A 23,898-nucleotide genomic window follows, 5' to 3' on the forward strand; every position below is an offset into this window, starting at 1 on the left:
CCTGCGTCACGAAGATAAATCAGCTAAGCCATACCATGCCCACGCTCTCAGTGCCAGACCCAATCCTTGGTACCAGTTGCAGTAACCCCCGCTTTACGCTTTATATGCCTGCTGCACTTGATGTGATGTGCAGGTAACTGCCAGCCTGACTGGCCGCTTGTCTGCATGGCAAATCTGGCGGGGATTTGTGGAGCGGGGAAGGCTAAAAGTTTTACTTGACGTTGCTGTTCTGCAGGTCCTGCTCCCGTTCTGGGGCCATCCGATGGCATACTCTATACCATCTCTCTGGGCAACACTCAGTGCTTTGGCATGGCGTGCAAAGTTAAGCAAATCGCATATTTTATTCATGTGTTCATTAGGCAGCTACAATGTGCGACCAAAAATGTTTAAAGGAAACGCCTGCCAGCCTGCAGTCACTCGGTGCAACAACGTTGCAAGGAGCATGGCGGGGGCTAAGGCGCAACACCAATGTGTGCCATGCCCATGCAATTCATGAACCTGCAAAATGGGTCGACAAAAACTTCAAAAGGGAAACGGCAGCGGCAACGGCACCTGCTGCTGTCTGATGCCAATAGAAGTGAGAAACTGGAGTGCTGCATTATGCGGCTGGTGTGATAAAGCGACTCCAAAACTGGGTTGATCAGTCCACCCGCACTCACACAAACACACACAAGCACGCACACACAATACCAAGCTCAGTATATGAGCGTGCTTCTAGCATCTTGCAACGACTTTAAAGGGGCCCACATGCATGCCATACATTTTTACCTAAATTATATGACGCGAAGCCAGCGTTTGCATAAGGTCAGATTCATAGCCAAAAAGTTCCACATAGAAACCACCATGGGCAAAAGGCGCACTTTTTCTTGCATAAATAACGAAATAATAAAGAAATTTAGTTTTTTGGCTCTAGCATGTTAAATCATATTATGTATATTGTGTCATATTTTATTGTATATTAGCTACGCACAAAAATTCAAAGTTAACAGTCATAATTGAAATTGAATAAAGGATTACAAAACATGCCTTTGAGCAAAGACCATAGACACATATCTCTTCTTTTAAGAAAATAATATTAGAATGAGCGAGACAAAAAACGTAAAGGAGGGCTATATATAAATTGACAACACTTTTTGTTAATGTAACAATACTTACGAATACAGAGCTTACTTTAAGTCATGCGAATCGCATAGAACGGCGACATTTTTAAATGCGTTTCGTTTGATCTGCAGCGTAAGAAAAAGTACACATAGTATACATGAATACATACATGCATACATACACACACGCGGGCATGCATAGGTACACGTATATATACATACTAGCGGGTGTAGCCCCGCCTTGCCCATGGCACGTATAAAATAAATGTTCTAAAAAAGCTTTGAAAATGATTTTGAAACCAATCGCACGGTAAACAAACAACTTTCATACAAACGTTTTCCGTCAATTTACCACTGTTGCGGGTGGAATTTCCCAAAGCTTTGAAACACGTATTCACTAAATTTTTATATAGAGCTTTGAACAAATTTTTTAAGCAAATCGGAAAAAAATATAACGCCACCAAAAAAATCTTTGGATTGTACTCTTTATCGAGGATGCTTTGATGTGAAACACGATGCTTTTTCATACAAATCCTTGAAAATTAATTTTAGCGCGAAACGTCATCCACAAAATCGTTGACTCCCATTTCCACCATGGAGGAATATAAATTTGGAAATGTGTGAAAAACCACTCAAATTAATTTAAACAAAGAACTTTGAAAATGAGTTTGAGGTCGATCGGATAGTACGTCTAAAAGTTTCAAACAAACGTTGCGGGTGGAATTTCCCGACACTTCGTCTTAACGTGCAACTTTAGCACATAAAGTAACTACAGTAAAAAATGTTTGTTCCTAGTTTTAACGGTTTGGACTGTGCGTTGATCACCAACCAGTCAGTTAATAAGTTAAGTCTATAAGGCAGTCAGGACGAACAGTTTTATATATAGAGATGTACATGCATACATACATACATGCATACAAAAATACAAACATGTATCCATACATACATACATACATACATACATGCGTACATTTATACATATATACATAGACACATATACATACATACACACACGCAAACATACATTCATGCACACCCGCATTTATACATGCATACATATATACATGCTAGCATACACACATGCATGCATACATACATACACACACGCCTACATACAAGAGTACATAAATACACACACATGTGCATGTGTGCATGAGAACATACACGCAAGTACATGTACACATGCGTACATAAGCGCTTGCAGACATACAAGCATGCGTACACGCATGCATATTTTATATAGACATCAATACCAAACAACTTATTGTAAACTAATGCTTAACACTTTGCACTTAACACTTGTAATTACACGTGAAAGCCCGCAGGTCTTACTTGAATTTATCAGATTCGCATGGTGAGGCAATATTTAAAAGTACTTTTTATTTTCATTGCAGCTGACGGGGAAATTAAACTTGGTTTGGCTTTGGTGTAGGAGGATGTTCATACATACATGCCTACATACTTACATACTTAAATACTTACATGCACACATGCACGCATGCATACATACATACATGCATACACAAACATATATGTATGCACGCATTATTAAAAATTGGCACTTTTACGCCCATTTCAGTTGCGGGGAATAATTTTATTTCTCCCTACCACATAAAACCTCACACAGTGAATTTACGGAATCGGTGAATTACGTTTCAAAGAACAATTTACATAGCTTTTCGAGAAGGAAATTGAATACATGATAAATAGAATAAAAATATAAATAGTTATGTGTGTGATTGGGCATATTTGTGCTATGGTACTTCGACTTTGAGTAAAAGGTATATCTAAGCGGAATTATCAAAGTATTTGAAAGCAACGTTTTTTGAGCCACAAAATGTGCGCACTTTGCCCATGGTAACGGAAGCGGATGACAAAGCTATAGCTAAAGCCGAAAAAGGAACCTGTGACCGTAGCGAGGCGCCGTTGCATAAATAAAACTCTTCATTTAAATGCAAAGGCTTAACCGCTGAGCAAATGCAGTAAACTTCACGTACATATGTGGTATATGCGGGGCGGGGCGGGACGAGGCGAATAGCCATAGCGGCGGATCCAGTGCCAGTCTAACAGTCGGCAGGATTTGCACTCCACTCGACTCTCAACTTCGCTCTTTTAATGTGCTTGTCCACGTGGCAAGCACACAATTTTGACGTGGTCAAATGCATTTGCATGACGTCGCCAACTAACTGCAAACAAATTTTTGGTTGTTGCGGCTTAGCGCCATCTACATACACACTGACCCCGGCCCCGCCACCGCCCGCTACCAACACACTGCTGCTCTTAGGAGTCCAGAAGTTACTCATGCGACAACATTTGGATGCAAAGTGCTGCCAGTGTTTGTGGTTCTGCCTGACAATCAGTCGGTTTAGTGGTCACACGCAGTGCAACCACCGTTCTCTAGCCTGCACCACCGTAATCCCTAACAACTTTAATGTACAAATTGAACTGCATGGACTAGTAGGGCCTGCGACCCATGATTTGGCAAGTGCCATCTACCATTGTCTGTCACCTGACGGTATAAGGATATAAATATGGTAACCAAATGTGTGTACATGCCAAAAAGCTGGCCTACAGCTTTAAAAATGAGGCTATATTGGGTGGAATACGGAAGGGTATACAAGATATAAGATATTCCTAATAGCTCGATACCATACGCCTAAATACCAAATTTTGTGAAAATAACTCTTACAGTTATTGAGTTATGCTTAAAAACCTTCTATCTGTTTTATACGTTTGCACAAAATCGATTTTTATCGAAATTTCTTAAAATAAGCCAGTATCGATAAATATATTTGTAATCTTTGGCTTTCGTAGTTTTCGACACACGGACATGATTAAATCGACTGAATTTGAATGCTTGTCCTTCTGCCTGTTACAAGCAGTAGCACAAAATCGCATTTTATCGAAATTTTGGTAGTGTCTCGGTATATCGATAAGCTAGTTTTGCGTACAGTTTGGGAGAATAATATATTTGAAGTCTCTAGTCTCTAGCTTTCGTATTTTCCGACTGGCGGACATACCTTTTGCTGCCTGTTGCACACATTTGCAAAGCCAAGTCTCAAAATCGATATTTTATCGATATTTTGCAAATGAGTCGGTATATCGGTAAGCTGTTTTTTCGTATTGTTTATGGAAATATATGTTTCATATTGTAAGTGCTTAGCTTTTGCAGTTTCCGAAAGATGAAGATGACAAGGTGATAAAGCCAAACCTCGAATCGATTTCTATCTAGATTTTTTTTTAAATCAGTTGGTGTTGGCTTTCGTAGCGTCCCACAGACGACCACAAATAAATCAACTCAGCTTATCGTCCTGATGAATTATACATATATACAAACTCTATGAAGTCGGGCATGCCAGCCCCTGCCTCAGCCTCTGCCTGTTACATACATTTGCACAGCAACAATATTCCTCGTTTGCTCACATTTAATGGACTAAGGATATCAAAATAATACTTATAATAATGCATGCGTAATTGGTTTTGAAGTAAATGAAATATATATAAGTATATTAAGTATATATTAAATATGAAATATTATGTTCAATAAGGAGGCAGATATCCCATTAACTGAGCGAGGTTAAGTCGAATTTAAGTCCAATTTCGGCTTTAATTTTAAGCCATAAAGTAATCAAATAATAAGGTAAATTGTAAAATGGAAACTCGTTCGTTTATTTTTTTAAACCTGGCCGTAGCTCGAATTCACATGCTGCAGCCTGCAGCAGGCAGTTGTGGAATTGGAATGAATATAACTCGTCCTGGTTAAGAGTGATATGTGGGCTGTTTTTTTTTATTTTTTATTTCAATTTTCTTGTTACATATTTTTTAATTTGAATTAAGGTATATCTAATTACGGTTGCCTTTTTTTGACAGCAGTTGATGCGGCAGGCATATCGCATGCACTAATACCTTATGGGCATATTGTTGCTTGTTTTGTTTCCGCTGCCCTGATAATTAAAAAAATGTCCGTTTGATTTTCTTTGGTTGGCATAAATGGCCACAAAATTTTGTTATTTGCCTTGATTAAATGTAGCATTTATGCATTTCACTGCACATTTAAATTGATCGAATTGATTAAGAATGCGTCACTATTTAAATTATCCAATTGATTGTGAGCTCTGTTGTTGTTTTTCCTTTTTTCTGTGCGTACTCCCGATAAATGACGCGATTCTTAATTAAAATAAATTATAAAGGACAAAAAAAAATTGTTCAAAAATTAATACAAAAAATAGCTGACGACACCGAAACATAAATATGCCAACATAAATATGAAAAACATTGACAAATTTATTTAAAGCCTTTGCCGAAGCTATAAAAATTTAAAAATTTAGTAAACACTGAGAATATTTTTCATTAAATGGTTTTATTTAACTAATTTTCATGGCTTTATGCTTTTTTTTAGCTTTTGGTTATTTTTTGAAGAATAATTTGTTGTACAGCTTCATTCAACAAACATAGGGCAATATATATCTGAACGACTTTACTTTACTGACTGACTGACTGCTTGACTGACTGCTTGACTGACTGATTAACTGACTGACTGACTGACTGACTGATTGACTGACTGACTGATTGACTGACTTCTTGACTGACTGCTTGACTGACTGACTGATTGACAGACTGATTGACTGACTGACTGATTGACTAACTGATAGACTAACTGATTGACTAACTGATTGACTGACTGACTGATTGACTGACTGCTTGACTGACTGACTGATTGACAGACTGGTTGACTGATTGACTAACTGATAGACTGACTGATTGACTAACTGATAGACTGACTGATTGACTAACTGATTGACTGACTGATTGACTGACCGACCGATTGACTGACTGACTGACTAACTGACTGCTTGACTGGCTGACTGATTGATTGACTGATCAACTGACTAATTGACTAACTGATTGTCTAACCGACTGATTGACTGACTGACTGATTGACAGACTGACTGACTGCTTGACTGACTAACTGAATGACTGATTGACTGACTAATTGACTGATTGACTGACTAACTGACTGACTGACTGATTGATGACCGATTGACTGACTGATTAACTGATTGGTGATCAACGCACAGTAGGTGTGCAAGCTAAGACGGTGTTTAGGTAAATTCCGCCTGCAATTGTGGAAAAATCGTGAAATCCGCTTGTATGAAAACTTGATGTCTACGGTCTCAAATCGGTTTCAAACTCATTTTCAAAGAATTTTGTTCAAATTCATTTGATTGTTTCACACTTTTCCTAAAATCCTATAAAATAAACTTTTAGAATTAGCTTAATATATAGAGACATCATTTATATAGGAAAATACTTACTCTTATTACTCTTAAATAGATCATAAGCCCTTACTTTTGCTTGGACTAGATTTACATTCACAACCATTTTGCAGGAAAATTGTTTCCGGTTTGGCATTTATAATCGATTTGCAATTCCATGCGATATGTTTATTGTTTTTTATGTAATTCATTTTTTTGATAGCGCATGCTTTAAGGCAAATGGACAGGCGAGCGACAGTCCGTGGCGTGATATGACACACACGTGAATACATTATTAATCCATGCATTTTTTTTTTTTTCATATTTCGCTCGATTTTTTTCTCGTATAGCCAATTGGGTAAAAAGTAGGGTATATTGTTTCTTAGCAAATGTATGTAACAGGCAAAAGCAGGCAACTCCGTATAGATATATATATATTTCTGATCTCTTTGTCCATCTAAGCTAAGAGCTTCATATACGATAATATATTCGCATCTTTTTTTGCACCTCCCATAATATTGTTAAGGATCCTTGTTACTAGAGACACCATCTCGTATAGTGTACTAAATCAGAAAGTTGTTCACATGTTTAGTAGCTACCTTGTGTAGAAAGGAACTTCGAATGTTTCTAAGGGCTGCTTTGAATAGAACAGGGGCTATTTGTTCGTTGGGCACACTACTTTTTCTACTTCTCGGTTTGCTTGTGCTCTTTTGCTCCGCACATTGGGTCCATATCATTTAGGACGTCCACCTGTGATTTTTAGTCTCTTGTTGTTGCAGCTTATCCGCTTGTCGTCCAATTTAATTATGCACACCTCAGTGGAAAGGCTTTAAGCCACAGCTATGCACGGCACGGTCTATCGATATTTGTTTGACGGGTATATGGACGGATGGAGGGGTAAAAAACGAATGGTCTTCGGGGTAGCCGTGGGGACAATTGCCTGTCGTTTCATGTGTATAATATGCATGCACACGCAGCACATTTGGGAGCAGTTCGAGTTGTTTTTGTTTGGCCATTGGCCTGTAACGGCATTGCATGACCCGGATACGGATGCGGATGCCATTGCCACCTGTTGTTGTTGTAGTTGCTGCTGTTGCTGTTCCTGTTGCTCCTGACGTTGTGCATATTAATGTTCGACATGTTAAGCGACATGTTGTGTCCGCTTCTTGTTCATGCTACTATCTGGGCCAAGCTCGAACCCCACTCAAGACTGCAATGCTCTGTCTGTAGCGACAACTGTGTGCCCCCAGGCGGGGGTTTGACGCAGGGTTCAATAGTGTTTTTACTTTCACATTAATTGGCCACAGTGTGGATAGCCAAACCCAAAAACATTTAACGCGAGTTTCGCGTGAGTGCCCGCCCAACAAGTGCACAACAACTTCAGCCTTGCCCCGCCCACTCCTAGACTACCTTCTTTAGGTCCTTTCTAGTCTAGAGCTGCAATCATAATGCTCTGCCGCCCTTACTTCAGCCTTGCCCCGCCCACTTCTAGGCTACCCTCTTCAGGTCCTTTCTAGTCTAGAGCTGCAATCGTAACGCTCTCACGTCCTTTCATTAGCTTATGAAGCCAAGTGTATCGCATTGACCAGGTGCATTCAACCTGTCTACCGCAAATTCCCAATACTCGAATAAAAAATGCATGACTAGAACTGTGACTATAATGTCGATAATTGGCTACACTTCTGTTCGAGTTCCCACTTTCAATTGTTATGAGTTGAAGGTATTCAATTTGCATTCAACCCCACTCATTTTCGACATAATAACGTTTTGCTTTTCCTATCAATAACAAGATTGATGTATGTGAAGGGTATTATAGTTTTGTCAGGCAATATGTAACGCGCAGAAAGAGATGGGTCCCACTTCATAGAGTATATACATTTTAGATCTGAGCCGAGTCCTTCTAGCTCCCTGCCTGTTTATATGGAATGAAATATCGACTCCAGTTGGATCAGAATATATAGATCCCATAGGCATAGATCGGTCTTAAATTAAGTTCTCATATAAAGAACATTTATGTGTTTCATCAAGGCATTTTTTAAAGCCTCTTCTATTTATAATTAAAATTCAAGTTGTTTTTTTTTTCAAATTAAATAAATTAAGTGCAAGGTTATGCATAGTGAAACATATATATATATATATTATTTATATATACGTATATATTTTATTGTTCTATCAAACTCTTCAAGTGTTAAACTTTGTCTTTGCTGTGTATTCAAGTTGTTTGCTGCAATTAGAATACATTTTTCTTTTAGAGCATTTGACTGGGAACACTGCAGTTATGGCCGCAAACTGAAGACAATGTCTTTGGCTGGAAACTGTTTTCCCCCTTTTTACTCTTTTTTTAGCCAATTTATTTTCTTGTTCTTGTTTTGAGTTTTTGCCTTTTCGTTGGCTGGGCACATAAATCCATTGACTTGAAAGGTGCGACGCGTGCGACTTTTGCCAGCCCTCATTGCCCGGAAAGTCTGATAAAATCGCAGTTTTCGTTCGTTTCGGGGAATACTTAAATTATGCTACTGTTGTTGTTGTTGGCTTTGGCCTGGGAATCGAAATGTGAACAGCAAATGGAAGTAGTGCAATTTACGTAGTTTAACACTTGGCATAACTGTTATTTACATGGAAGTACTTTCCATCTGTCATTTGAATGCATTTACATTTACGTTTGGGTGGCTGTTTCAGGAAATTAGCAACGTTTTTAAGCTTTAAATCGTTTATTGGACAATTATAAAGACAATTAGCCAAAGGGAACCCATGTGCAAAATAGGTCAGTACAAAATGGCATTTAAGAACAAGTAGAAGGTTCGAGTCGGGAACTTCCGATTAGGGGATAGCCTGAACCCTCTTATGCCAACACCAAATGCAGCTTTTTTTTAAAAGAATTACATTACTTTTTCTATTTCATTTATTATACAAATCCTGATACAATTACGAGATACAAAGTTATATGTCATAACACAGAAAACAATTGGAAGAAGGACCTAAAGAACAACTATCTCGAGCTACGCAAGCTGTAAAGGGCGAGACACTAAGCTTTAAAGGACCTGAGGCACAATTATTGCGAGCTACTCCTTATGATAAAATTAGCCAGCTTTTGTGGTAGAGTATAGCGGAAAATTATAGAAGCATATTATCGTTAGTTTCCATCAAATTTTCCCAGCCAGCATATAGAAAGCCTTTATAACGAACTACCAAATTAAATATCATTACTGAAATGGTTGCACAGATAGGAAACTGAGCGCTTTTATAGCTCTATATATTATTGGGCTTTATAGGACTACATGATGTCAGCATAAATATTAAATGTTATCGTTTGAAAATACCATGAAATGTGTTTATAATTTAAGGCAAAATTTCAAAGACACCACATTTGGGAAATGCCAAGCAAACAAACAAACAAACAAATTTCTGCGCCTTTAGGCAACGTCAATTTAACATAAATGTTACATTGTGACAGTTGTTGTGAGAGCGTGTGTGTGTGTGTGTGTGTGTGTGCCGTTCGCAAAACGTGTGCGCATAAATATTTAAATGCCAAAAAGTCACGTCTTGAATAATTGTTTAACTTGCAAATGTTAGGAGCAACGGGTTAATGCTTGAACAGGGCTGAGATGGGGCTGGGGCTGTTAAATTGTTGGTAATAGAGGGGGTTGGGGCATGGTGGCTACTGTAGAATTGGGGGGAGCCGAACTAACAACAGCGACAACAGCGGCTGCTGCTGTTGCTATTTTAAGAAGTTTGTCAACTAAGTGCAGCTGCCGACAAGGCGGCATTAACCAGGTCTAAGTTCCTTCGGCCAGGATTCATTATAATGAACGCAAATTACTCGAACACACACACACACACACACACACAATAGCAGCAGCGGTGTGTGTAGGCGTATGTGTGTATCTGTGTGACTGTTAATTTTCATATTAAATCCGTTAAAATGTACAAATACCCAACAGGCACTCCGAGCTCACGATGCTAGACGCCACACTCGCATCCCCAGCTCCAGCTACAGCCACAGCCTCGGTGCCACACACACACACACACACACACACATGGCACATACAGCCAATGAGGCAAGGAAGTGAATACCAGAATGTCGCATGTGTTTCCCTAAATACATATGAATATGAATATGAGAATAGTGTAAGTGAAGTTATTAAAGCTACTAAACATGCACATAAGTATGCAGCACACATACACACACGCTCACACACACACACCCGCTCATGCATATTACTTTTACCTACTTTCACAAAATTTCGCTGTTAAAAATGTGTAATATGATTTTCTCTTTCTCTCACTTCGTGTGTGTGTGTGTGTGTGTGTGTGTGTGTGTGTGTGCGGGTTACCCGTCGCTGGCAGCTATGATTTATGCTCAGGCAACTTGGGAGCTGTGCAGCTCCTACGGGCTTGCCACATCATAAAACATGGCATATCAAAGTTCAATTGGCAGCTGCATCATTAACCAGGCCAGAAAACATGTCATAAATAAAAAAAATATATATATTTAACAGGTCCAAAATAGACGAACAACAATTGCGAATGAATATACACAAATTCATTTCTTAAGCCCCTGCATAGTGTCTACAAATTATTGAAAAATAAACTAAAAAAGTATCTTAATGCTGGTTTACTCAAATAATTTGGTCATGTATTTATTTTTTACGATTTTCTCTATATCATATATAGATCTTATATTTCATTGCAATTTTTAGCGTGTGAGAAAGGTTATCCTAGATTGCCGAAGTCTAAGTACCCTTATACCCTTATAAATAGCTAACAATGAGTTGTTCTTATACAAGAGTCATTTTTCGATCGATTGTTCCTATAGCAGCCATAAAATATGATAGTTCTTCCCTAATAGCTTTATGATGTAGTGAGCCGATGTTGATAAGATTATACTCAAATGTATTGGATAAGTAAAGAAGCAGAAACTTAATTTTCTTAAGATCATGCCTATGGCAGCCACATAATATAGAGGTCCGATCTAATCATTGCCTACATCAGGAAAATGTAGTCATGCAATGTTGTGTGACAATAGCTAAGATGTGAGAGACTCATTTGCCTGGAAACAGACTCGACTCCGGTTCTGAGCGTCGAAGACAAATTGTTAATACTCCCTGCAAGGGTATAACAATTAAATCAGTGACAACTAAAGTTGTCAAACTGAGCATTTCGTTCTTCCAAAAAGCGAGTCGCGACATTTTCAAACATCCAAAAGTAACCTCGACAAGTCACAGTTAGAATGTGGCAACTTCTTCACAAAGAGTCCTGTTTCGTGGCAAGTTATTCTGCGTCGGTGCCCGCACGTACGATTAATCGATAGCTATCGATAACTTTTAAGCTGTGCCCATCAGCAGTTACTGCCACGTGGCTTAATAGAATAGCATCAAAGCTTAACTGGAGCATAGAAGAAGAACCAAAGAACCAAGCACTTAAAGATGTCCTCGTTTTACGGATTAATTATGAAACCGTACTGTAAGTACACCCAGCAAGTGACCAAGGCATTTCACATCTCCAGTGTGGCTATTGATGAGGGAGAATATGCCAAATTATATATGACTATTAAGAATGAAAAATATGTTGTGGCAACCTTATCACACGGTACTCCGCAAACTGCACTCGACTTGAACTTCAGCAAGGGCGAACGCGTGGTACTTGAATCGATGGGCAATGCAACCATTTGCTTGCTTGGCTACTCGTATCCCACCGATGGCTCCGATGACGATGAATCCATTCTGATATCATCGGATGGCGAGGTTACGGCCAGCGATGTGGAAAGCCGCCATGGCAAGTATCGGCCAGCAGATGAGGCTCATACCAATTTTCCATGCGACGAGCTGCAGCGCACTATACAGGAGAATTACTTTGATCATGATATGGAGGATGATTTGCGCTCTGACGATTACAGTGCGAGCGATGCCCATTTCAAGTCCGAAGATGATATGCCACTGGAGTCCCAGAAATCAAAAGAACCAATATTGTCCGAGGCCAAAAAGCTGGTGCAAAAGGTCATCGTGGCAGTGCTCAACAAGGAGAATGAGAATATCGTAAAGTTGGGTGGTAAGCGTCGCAATACTTGGCCCATAGATGGCGCTTTTGCCAATCGCGAGGATACACCTGACATCAAGTCGGAAACTTCAGATGATGAATCGAAATGAATTTATTGAAAGTTGAATGCATTTTGGAAAAACGACCGTATAAAATATACCAAAATTAGTTGAACATACCCAGTTCAATAAATGAATATAAGTGTATTTTTTGTTGGGTAAGGATAGGCAGTTACCAAATAGGCAAGCCCTAAGCCCTAGATCTTAATATTAAATATGCCTAGAGTCAACACACAATGTGCGAAGCAGATTTTAAAGGGAAACGTTCTTTGTTCATAACTTAAAGCGGCTACAATGAAATTTAACCTGAGGATAAAGATTACAGCTACTATGATTATTATTATTTAGATGAAGTCACAGGCGTGAATACAAAAGTCGAAGTGAGTGCACAGGTATAAGAGAGTACAAACTACCAACTTATTAAGTAAATACAGACGAGTAACTATCTAGGTGAATAGCTAGCTGACAGGCAGCACAACTGTACCTGGTAAAATGCTGCTTTTAGCCCCAAATTGATAATAACTGGCAGCTGGCACGTGTGCTCGAGTGTATAGGATGCCGTCTTAACGGATTCGTCAGAAGATGGTCATAAAAAGCCAGGCAAACATTAAACATGCCCACAAATTAGTGGCGCATTTGGGACTTCAACTATGTATGTAAGTGTTCATGAATTGTGTGTGTGTGTGTGTGTGTGTGTGTGTGTGTGTGTGTGTGTGTGTGTGTATGTGGGCACGTTGAGGCTGCCTTGCAACAAACTTGTAACCGCCAAAGGACACAAACAACAACTACAATAACGACAACTACTTAGCTGACAACAATTTGGGACACATTTGGTTTTGAAGCAGTCCAGCAATAATATCAAGTTTTAAATCAGTCTGTACGTGTCCCCGAATGGAATTTCAAATTCGTTTTGAATCTGCAATTTGATGAGCTGCTGTGGCAGCAGCCTTGATCTGTCAACGACATATCAGATTTATTTAAAAAGGAAATTAAAGACCTTTCAAATATATTGTCAATCAGAAAATAATGGTGACATCTTTTTTGGACTAATCCCAGCTAATTTTAGAGTAAAAGATGGAAAGAAAACGCGCTTAAGGATATATTTGAATCTAAGAATTATTCATAGATAAGTTTTTCTGTTCAAAATCAAGTTTATTTCACTTTATTTTATAGCATTACTGCCCCTCGCCTCTCTATGCGATTCTCATGGCTTTTAAAATTTAAATAAACTTGTGACAGACTGCGACATGCAGGACTTTGGCTAATCGTAGCAAGGGTCATTTTTATGGGAACCATTTGAGAATGCCTCCATCTCCGTCCTCGACACACCCTCTTCCTTCGCCAAACACACGCACACACACACAGCGGCACTCGAAGCACACTCAGGTTTTATGGAGTTTGATTGCATTTGACATTTATTGATTATTATTCAAAAGCAGACAGACAACTGAGCGACTGTGTGTATGAGTTATCGTGTGGGTGTTAATCGCGTGTGTGTGTGTGTGTGTGTGTGTGTGTGTGTGTGTGTGTGTGGGAAAAGTTGTGTGTAAATATTTATTAATTGCTGATATGCAATTAACAATTACAACAACAAACAGGACGCAATTGACAGCTGCAGCGCACATGAAACAAAACAAAAAAAAAAAATATGGATATATGCAAATACATCCAGCCACAAATACAACTCAACAAGTATATATATATAAATATATTTCAATATGAATAAATAGCTTTGTATTCACGCAAGGGCCTAATGTTTTTGCAGCTCTTTAAAATTAATATGAAAAAGAAATTAAAGCGAAACACGTGCGATTCCCATACACCAGAAGAAGTCATATATCATGTCATGCGTATAAATAATTGCAATAACCATATACTTGTCAATCACATGAGCGGCTTTACGAAGAAGGTGTGAAAATGTTGCCACCAGTCAGCTAATGCCATAAATTGCCAAGGCGTCAATTGATATATTTGTAGGCTTTACAAATAAATACATACATAAACGATGAGCCCAATTATGAGTGTGAGGCAGACAAACTATTTCCCAGACCTTACAAATAACTGAACCAACTGAATGGATTTGCGAGCTATCTGAGCAAACAATTGACTTAGACAAAATATGATAACAATGTGCGAATTGCAAATTGACTATGCAAATTAACTTAATTTTAATTGCTTAACGATTGAAATAAGCCTGATAAAGTTAACTACTTGAAGGCAAATGCTTAAATGACAATTTTGTGTGTGCAATCAAATTCAATTGACAATTCAAAAGCACTTGGAAATGGCTATAAAGGGTTTATTTTTTTTTTTTGATAAATATGTGCGACAGACAGAAGAAAACAACAAAGGATGGATTTCTTGATCGAGAGGACAAGCAAATACTATCCAGCCATGTTTGTCCGCCTGTGAATAATAATAATTATGTTTAAAAAACATATTTTGAACCTTGTTTTCGTGATCTCCAATTTTCATAATAACGATAAATATCGATTAATTCCGATAACCATCAATGAGATTCGAAAAATATCTATCTTAAGTTTCTTTTAAGCAGAACTCAAGTATTATGTACGTTGTGTAAGGAAATGAAGAATATTTCACTTTTTAGATACCTCCCCATAATGTTTTTTTTATACTTATTAGAAAACTTTTTGTTAAAGGCATAGCACATTTTTTTGTAAGTTTTCCAACATTGGATGGTAGATTTGTTTTATCCCATGCAATCTGATATATCTTGTTAAATCTGTATACAATCTAAAGAAATATAATTATTAAATCTCCTATCGAGCAACTCTCTGACTAAAAGTTGCTCAATTTTAATTGGTAATTAGTGTGCTAATGCTGTTTAATTTATTAACATGCAATCTACATAAAGTATTTAAAGTGTGGTTAGTAGAGTAATAAGGCTCAGCCATAGTATGTGGTTCGCAGGAGGGCAAAAAACTGATACGACATGCTGATTACCTTCATGAATGTGTTAAACGAGATGGGCGGAAATGTGGGCGGCCGTATAGAGGCGGGCTTCTGGCTACGCATTATAATATAACGCATGATCTGCTTGTACTTCGAGCCGCAGGGCAGCCAGTTGTGGTTGAATGCCGAGTCGCCAATACGAGAGCTCTAAATGGGAAATGGAATTAGTATTGCTTCAGCCGGGCATGCGTACACTCACCGATGAGATCATCTCATCGCCATAATAGCACACAACAAACACCTGCACCAGCGATGCCGAGAAGAATATGAAATAGAGCACAATATCTTCCACATTGGAGGCGGTAATTTGAAAGCCGGCAAAGCAAATGACCAAAGAGGCGGCTATGAAATTCCACAGAATTGTAAAGCTGAAGATGTTGTTTACCTCTTCGCTGAGGCTGCAAGAGAAACAAAAGTACATTTTATTTACAATAAAGTCATATTTTTCTCTTATCAAAATCTGTCCAAACTGTAGAAATTCAATTTGTAGCAACTACAACTTTCACATATTTCTAACAATCTCCACACAATGAAAGTTGACATTAAACAAAATGGGATTTATTGTAAAATAGGTGGCCAATTGGCTCGACCTTGGTGGTTCCTAGCTGCGGGGAATTAAAAGACTTCAAGTTGTTTAATTCTTGACTGAAAACTAAGATCATTTAATTGAAATCTAGCAAAAGCAGGGTGTTTTCCTTCTCATTGTGCCTTTTAAGTAGTTGTTTAAAAAGTGAAACAAATAATTATGCAAGAACCCAATTTTTTATCTACAGTGGGCGCTTATTTAGTTAGAAATGCAATATCTTTTCAAAATGATACCAATAAGTCTAAAATTCATTATTTTTAATCAGTGAAAAATTAATTTTCATTCAATTATATATATCACTCTTTGCCACTCATTTGTCAGCTGTATTATAATTTAAATATCTCAAAATAACCTGCCGTTTTTTTTTTTTTTTTTTGTTAATACAGCGACGTGAACTTTTCGCAAATGTCATAGATATTTAAAAGTGAGTTTCAGTTGGCAGAATAAAAAGCAAAAAATGTTGCAACTGCCAGTTTTTTGCCCGTTTTCCGGCTGCATCTGGGCGTTTGCTTTTTTAATTTGGACATATTTAGTTTGAAATTTTCAGCATACAACCAGAGTTCCCATCCCAGTTTGCAGCTCGGACGGAACAAACAATTTTATTTTTATAGACATTTACATATCTGTTAGCTGTGCTGCGAGCAGCTAAGAGAATTTTTCGTTAATGCAACCGGAAGGTTCTTCAACTGGCATTCAATTGCTAACGCAGAGAAGCTTAACGAGACGGTTGACACAACTGATGGGTAAATGGATTATATGTATATATATATGTATGAGATGTTATTATTTTCAATACCAGACAGAACTTACTCCAATGCACGTGAATGATAAACCACTAGATCCTGGGCAAATTTAAGATTCTCATCTTCGGTGTGCGCATCACCATCGTATTCCTGAAGCATATCGGCCATATAATTGAAATGCATGGTCAGCTGGGTGATGGTGGTGATGAGCAATAGATCCACACACACATAGGATACGCCGGCAACATAGGCGCAATGGGCGAGTCCCCAATAGGAGAACCAATAGACGGTTATATCCGTTTCCGCATCGTAGGGAAAGAGTATGTGAAAGCCGTAATTACGCTCAAATATCTCGGAGCCCATAAAGTAATACTTAATTGTCGACTTGATGGCCGGATAGAAACTGAATGACGATGTGTATGTCATGCAGAGTATGGTGAACACCCACATGACGCGATTCATGTGCTTATCATAGTAGGCCACATGATATGCTTGTTGTTTCTCCTTGGTTAGCGGAAAAATGTCACTCAGATCGTCCAGAAGTTTGACCAACGTTTTGCGATTCACCGTCAAACCAAACTGCTTGAAATCGGCCATGAAACTGAAGCCAATGCAGGGCGCCACAGCGGTCGCCTCCAGCAGGGTCGTTGTTGATGTTATATGCACTATAAAGTAGGCGATCTCGCCTACAACATAGGCATTGAAGTTGAGAAAGCCCAACACCAGATACAAGCGCAGCAAATAGCGGCGCACCAGATTTTTGTCCCGCTCCGAGTACAGATCTTCGCCGATTGTCTTGTAAAAGACCATCGGGAATCGTGTCAGATCCTCAAAGGTGTACAAATCGCGTTGCTGCTTCTTGCGCCTGAACATGTCGTCCGATACCAGTTGCCGGTCAAAGTGTTTAAGATGTCCACACCTGACATCGCTTTTATACTTGATGGCACCGCTGCACTAGACGGCATATATGAAATTATCATGAGGGAAGCCAGACAGTTGGGTCGGTTACCGAATTAAGTAATTATAGACACCTGCTTTGGGTCAGCAGCACCTGCATTTGAGTACTGAAACTTTTATGCTATTATTAAGTCTGAGCTGCAATGGCGATTCGATTCGATGCAAGCTTACCAAGCACCTAACATTTTCTCATCCATAGTTTTTTCCTGTAGACAAGCTTGTCTGCATTTCTTCATCTTCTAAATGTTGCGTTTCTTTAAAGGAAATTGGGCTTACTCTAAAATAATGCGAAAAGCAAGAGAAAATAAATTGGTATTTTTCAGTTCTTAAATTTAAGAAGTTTTATAAAAAACAAACAATTAAAAATCAACATTTTTTTAAAATTCCTTGAAGGAAAGGACATTCAAAATGGTTTTTTTTTTTTTTAAACTATAAGGTTATTTATTGAAATATAAGTCAGAGACTTAATATAACAAAATAATATAATGCTGTGGCACAATTGAGCAGAATGAGAAAAGCTCAACATCAAAGTATTTTTGTAGAAAATCAAGTGCCAAAATGCCACTGTAGAACAATTTACCAAATTTAGCCAAATGTCCTTGCTTGATGGCTGTGCTGAGGCGTGAGGCGCGGGATGTGGGCACATTTGTTGGCTTCGAGAAGAGGCGGACACATTGTGATGTACATGCGCTTCAGAAGTTGCCTGCAATTGTTTCAATTATTCATTTGGAATGCGGCTCAAAGGCAAACAATATGACAGGACTCTGGCATATTGACTGACTGACGGACTGACGGACCGACTGACTGACTGACTGCCTGCCTGAAGTGAACACAGATCCTTGGATATGGTTGAGGATTTTCCTTTGACTGTCATCATAATAAAAACAAAATGAAAATTCCATTCTTAAAGTTCAGTTGCAATTGGCCAAAGCAAACGAAAGGCTCAACTGGATCAGACTCATTTTTGGCATAAATTTCACTTCAAATGCATATGTTTGTGCTAAATCATATAGTGCTTGTAATATTAGTTAACGTTGAATCGACTTCTTTATAACAATATCAGCTGCACAGTTTTTAATCCATATTTATGATCAGCTTTAAACACATTCAACTTCTTATTGTTCAACACTAGAGATAAGCAAGAATATTTGAGCATCGATTAGAGAAGCTGTTGTAATCGATACTCAGTAATCGATTGCTGAGCTCGACGATGTTTTTTTTTTTTTTTTTCAAATGAATATCGCACATAATAGGACTCCGAATCATGATGTTTTCATTAGCTTTCAAATGCGAATAATGGAAATTGTTCAAATGACTTTTATTAAAATGGATTGGGACATTATTTCTTTTTGTTCTGGTAATGTTTTAATGCAATAACAAAGCGTATTTATTTAATAACAGCCCAACAATAGAAACAAAAAAAATGTTCAAATTTTGAATACAACTCAGAGTCAAAGCTAACAAATGTGGTTAGCTAAACTAAGAGTTGTCACAAATGAAAATTGTTTTAATTTTGTGTACTTGTTCTATTATGCATAATCTAAAAAGTTGTCCAAATTGTCGGCTCGAGAGATTTTGCAAACAGAAATCCCTCTGTACACAGAATTGCACTTGAAACTCTGCTAAAATATATGTATATGCATTTTGTGAATTCCAATGCTGTCCCATCTATCGCTGCCTGTCCATGCCATGGCAAAACCCAAGTACTGTTGGGTAATAAAAGGTTTCCTTCTCAATATTCATATATTCATATGGCAAGCAAAACTAGTCGCAGTAAAATATTTTGTTTATTTGCCCTACACTCTATTTGCAGTGAAAGTTTTCCAATAAATGCCCGACGATGTCATTAGATCGTGTGGGTCTGTGCTTGCACACATACATAAATTCTGTTCACTGACAAATAAATACATACATAAGTATAAATACACATAAATATATGCAAACATTATCTATCATATAGTTTTTTATGTGTAAACTTTTTCGCTTAACCATGCAAAAATGAAAAACGGATAAAAAAAAAAACAATTATTACTGGTGTGCCAAGCTTTTGTATACCCATTAATAAATGCTTAAACGATTAATGCAACTGTGCTTGTTCTTTCATTGGGCCCACATTATGTAAGGGAAATGCATTATTGATTGTCGTGGCAACATTATGCAATTATTGGGGCTTAAATATGGCATCCAAACGTGTGTATATACTAAGGCCAAGGGCTCTGCATTTACCCTTATGGAACGGGGCAGGTATTTCAAAAGTGAAATGCTATGGAACGGGTAAAGCTCTACGATAACTTCTTGCTCGAAAGAACCTAATTTACAGTTCGATTCTTATCGATGTCATAGACAGGTCGTGAGCAATCGATAAGTTCAGCCTAATCTAGCTATTTATATCTTAATAAGAATATCAAGTTCTATTACAGTTACATATTGTGTGATTAAAATCGAAATACCCCATTCTGCTTCCCTTCGTACAGGCGTCATGCGTTGTATGACGCTCGGAAAAAATCAAAGTGTTCCATGGCATTTGTTGCATTTGACGTTATCGGCAGCACCGAGGGTTACTCAGTTGGTTGCGTGCGATATTATCGGCCACGCCGATATCTTTTTGGCATATGGTCGGAGTATGCGGGGTGAAGCTGGGCCCACGGCGGAGCCCAAAATTTTGAAGGGTGGCAACGCCAGACATGCGATCCACGGCGCCAAAAGCGACGATTGCTATTGGCCGCCCGTTTCGCTCTTAAAGGGAATACGAGGAGAGTGGATCGCATGCCCTTGGATATGCCCTTGGCCTTCATTTGGGCCGTTGACCCAAAAAAATGCAGCTGTGCAGATGAGCAGCAACGGTGCCCGCCTCGCAAATGTATGCGTGTGCCGAAATTCGGCACCGATGGTGTGGCTGCCAAAAATGTCGAGGAGTTCGATTTGTTCAGCGGTTAACGGCGGGCGTGCCAGCTCGAAGTGAGCAAAAAAGTTGGACATTGCATTTCTGCTTGACAGAGTAAAATTTTTTCCCTTCTGAAAAATTAAGCCGGCACATAATACCAATGGCTTAACAGACGAATAAAAGTTTTGTTTTTTGTGTTCTTTGCCATGTAATAAATTTATATAAATCAAACCGCTCGAATCACAAAGAAAATATAATAAAAAAATTAAAAGAGACTTAAAAATTTAAGTGCGACGAGAGACGAACCAAATAAGCCAAAAATTAACGGCTCCGGCACCAAGGAGACCAGCTCGCGCACCAGAGAGGCCCACGAAATATTCAAGGCCAGGATTCAGTGCAGCGGCGCAAACCAGCCATATCCGCGACGCCGCCAGCAAGCGTCGGCGCAAACGTGAAGGCGACGAGACGAGCCACCAACGACCGGGCTCCAACAACGAAGAAGCGGCCACAGGCGAGACCCCGCCCACATCCACCGAGTGAGTCCGTTCCATTGTTTTGCCCATCCTCGTTCGAGCCCCTGGCAGAGTCAGAAGAAGACTCCTAATTGCACTCCCTGAAAAGGAGTAGATTTTTTTTTTATCGTTAAATTTGGTTAATTTGTATTTATAAAATATATTCATACATACATAGGCACTTACGCCGAGCTTCACTTTAGAGTGCGAACGGTGAGGAAAACTCCAACGGTGATGCATCTGCGCCTGTAAAATATAAAAAAAAAAATCTAAAATTAACTCTTGCGCGAACTATGCTCACATACTTACCTAATTTGAATTTACGCATTTATATCGCCCCTTACCACCCCCAGAGAGCTCTTTAGGTAGGGTAAGGTAGAATTAAGCGATTTAATACATACAATACACAATACGTGACATACCCAGTTTTAAGTAATTGTGCGGGCCATTGTTCCTAAATCGGGGCAACGATTGCCTCTAAAGTGCCTCATTGCGCGTTTCTTTTGCGGCGACTAGCAATATCCTTGTAGTGTTTCGTCGCCTGTTCCATTCAGTGTTGTAAAAAAATAAAAAAAATTAATTCTATAAGATAAGAGAAAAATTTAGGAATTAATGCGCTGTGTCAATTAGTATAAATATATGCAGCAGTAATACGCACCTGTGAAGTTAATGAATTATCCGCTTGCATGAGATCCTAAACAGCTGCAAGATAAATGCCATAAGCAATGATTATGATTGTTATACATTTTAAGAAAACGCAACCAATTATACGCACCTATTGAAAGAAATCATGTCCGGCTAAAATAATATTGCTGGGGAGAGTGGGCATTATGGCCGACACGGGCTAATATAGGCCATTTGGTGGCCAAAATGAGGGAGACGAGTGGAGGTGATCGTCTCATGGTAGGGCGGGTACGCTGGGTCCGGAACCGGGGCCCGATCTGGAAGAGTAAGGTGGATAAATAGTGTTTTTTTGTTAATTTATATTGAGTGTCTTACCTTTGTTGTTTACATTTTCATAGTTGTTACAGCTGTGTATTTAATTCATGAGTTAGTAGTTCCGAATATTTGTTATCGATTATGCGGTTCATTTTGAGTAGTGTTGTGTGAGTCTGTTTTGCTACAGACGTGTAGCTTTGTTGTTATCGATTGTGCGGACTGCGGGCCAGGGATGGGACCACACCCAGAGAATCCGATGAGCCAGCCGGCGCGGCCCACTGAGAAACAAGCAGTTCCGTAACAATATGGCGCCCAATTTGAAGAAGCACTCGGCTTCTTTGAAGTCGGTGTGTAATCAAAGAAAAATAAATACGATAAAAATGAAGGTACAGAGGAAAGGACTCCCTTGGCTTCAGGACCCACACCGCTGAAGTCTTATGTGGCACGAGTAGGTAGCTCATAATCGCGCAGCGTGTAGTGGAATCCGAGAAGCACGACGGAAGTAGAGGTTATCTGAATATCCATCCATAAGCATGAGGGGTTTTTTTTGTAGTGGTTGATGGCCGTTCGCATGTTGGCGAAACATTTGCGACTATCCATCGTTCGCCTGGTGGTAGCCGCAACGACAAAGGCATCTCATGGTAAAAAAAATGTGATATTAGGGTAGTTTAGTCAGATGTTATTTATTCAATTAGTTGTTTTTGTCTCATTTTGTGTCAATGTTGGATGTATGCTGGCCGTAGTTATACGAGCTTCGGAGACCGGTGACCCAGGACGATATAGAGCCGAGCCTGCGCCGCATCTGTCACACAGCATATCCCAAGAATGGCCAGAAGAGCGACGGAGACGGATCTTGCCATGGTGTCCATTGACATGGGGTGTTTTCTTGTCGCGGTTGATGACGGTAAGTCACGTTTGCTAGTTGGTGAACGTTCGCGACCGTCAATCGTAGCCTGGTGGTAGCCGCCATGACAAAATAACCTGTGACGAAATGTGATATTAGGGTAGGTCTGACTAGAGTTTGTTTAATGTTTTCTATTTGTTTTGTCCCACTCTGTGTTAACGTTTGGTGTGTGCTGGCCGTAGTTAAATGAGCTTCGGAGGCAGGTGACCCAGGACGATATAGAGCCGATCCTGCGCCGCACCTGTCACACAGCATACTCTAAGGGTGCACAGAAGTGCGACAGAAACCAAATAGCCTTCAAGGTAGCGTTCCTTGCATGCCGTCCGTCAGTCAAACTGACGAACTGAGCATGGGACGAATGCTTAAGTGTTGTCCACTGTCCAGATTATGCGTAGATTATTTAGCCTGTGTTAGGATTTGTCTTCTCTCCCCCAAGTATTTGAAATTAATTAGAAAGAAAAAAAAATTTAATTTTGTGAGTGTTTTTGTGGTCGATGTGTATTAATTTATTATTCTTTATTAGTAAGATTTGTTAGTGGGTGTTTATTTATTTATTAATTTATTAGAAATATTAGTAAAGTTTTTATAAGGGTTGTAAGCCTTGTAGAAGAGAGGGGTACTGTTCTCAGAAGGGATAAGTATGGCTGAGGAACAGGTGTCTGATTGGGCTTCTGACGCTGATGGGGCGTCGGCTCTGCCACCGCCGCGCCCAGCTGGAGGGCTGGTGCGAACGCCAATGAATTTCCGGGGATTTCCAGAGAGACAGATCCCGAAAGAGGGTCACCTGGTAGACTTGGAGAAAGAATTGGCGCAACAGGATAGACCTCCACGGAACCTGGAGTTCCCAAAAGCCCCGAAAGACTCAGTGCTCAAATCGGCGGCAAACGCGGCGATCGCTCAGGCCCACCAAACATATCTGCATGCTCTGCCATCTGGCATCAGCGAGTCCA

The 23,898-nt window shown here is 39.3% G+C and overlaps 2 protein-coding genes across 4 annotated transcripts; one reads left to right on the top strand and one right to left on the bottom strand.

The window, feature by feature from the left end:
• The first annotated feature begins 11,781 nt into the window (after positions 1 to 11,781).
• LOC6631735 (39 kDa FK506-binding nuclear protein) lies at positions 11,782 to 12,501 on the top strand. The gene has a single exon (XM_002054930.1). It carries the CDS (start codon positions 11,782 to 11,784, stop codon positions 12,499 to 12,501), a length of 720 nt encoding a protein of 239 aa, XP_002054966.1.
• Positions 12,502 to 15,277: 2,776 nt separating this feature from the next.
• Positions 15,278 to 18,822, bottom strand: Or92a (Odorant receptor 92a). 3 transcript variants are annotated; one of them, XM_015171113.3, is made up of 6 exons: positions 18,507 to 18,822; positions 18,290 to 18,412; positions 17,881 to 17,986; positions 16,820 to 17,822; positions 15,623 to 15,821; positions 15,278 to 15,570 (listed from the first exon to the last, which is right to left on the bottom strand). In XM_015171113.3, the coding sequence occupies exons 4-6, from the start codon at positions 17,623 to 17,625 to the stop codon at positions 15,358 to 15,360; spliced, it is 1,218 nt and encodes a 405-aa protein (XP_015026599.1). In that variant the 5' UTR covers positions 17,626 to 17,822; positions 17,881 to 17,986; positions 18,290 to 18,412; positions 18,507 to 18,822; the 3' UTR covers positions 15,278 to 15,357. The 3 variants fall into 3 exon arrangements, with proteins under 3 accessions (XP_015026599.1, XP_002054965.1, XP_015026598.1); XM_002054929.4 differs by having other exon boundaries at positions 16,820 to 17,816; positions 18,290 to 18,822; XM_015171112.3 differs by having other exon boundaries at positions 18,290 to 18,822.
• Positions 18,823 to 23,898: the final 5,076 nt, after the last annotated feature.

This window comes from Drosophila virilis, chromosome X (genome assembly GCF_030788295.1).
Source record: "Drosophila virilis strain 15010-1051.87 chromosome X, Dvir_AGI_RSII-ME, whole genome shotgun sequence".
Taxonomy (NCBI): domain Eukaryota; kingdom Metazoa; phylum Arthropoda; class Insecta; order Diptera; family Drosophilidae; genus Drosophila; species Drosophila virilis.

What these genes read in the sequence shown, in the direction of transcription:
- Or92a (XM_015171113.3), bottom strand. Translation starts at nt 17,625, where the DNA reads ATGTTCAGGCGCAAGAAGCAGCAACGCGATTTGTACACCTTTGAGGAT. An exon ending in TATCATTCACGTGCATTGGA is followed by an intron (nt 15,822 to 16,819) that starts GTAAGTTCTGTC and finishes TTTCTCTTGCAG; the next exon opens with CCTCAGCGAAGAGGTAAACA. An exon ending in GCGATGAGATGATCTCATCG is followed by an intron (nt 15,571 to 15,622) that starts GTGAGTGTACGC and finishes TTTCCCATTTAG; the next exon opens with AGCTCTCGTATTGGCGACTC.
- LOC6631735 (XM_002054930.1), top strand. Translation starts at nt 11,782, where the DNA reads ATGTCCTCGTTTTACGGATTAATTATGAAACCGTACTGTAAGTACACC.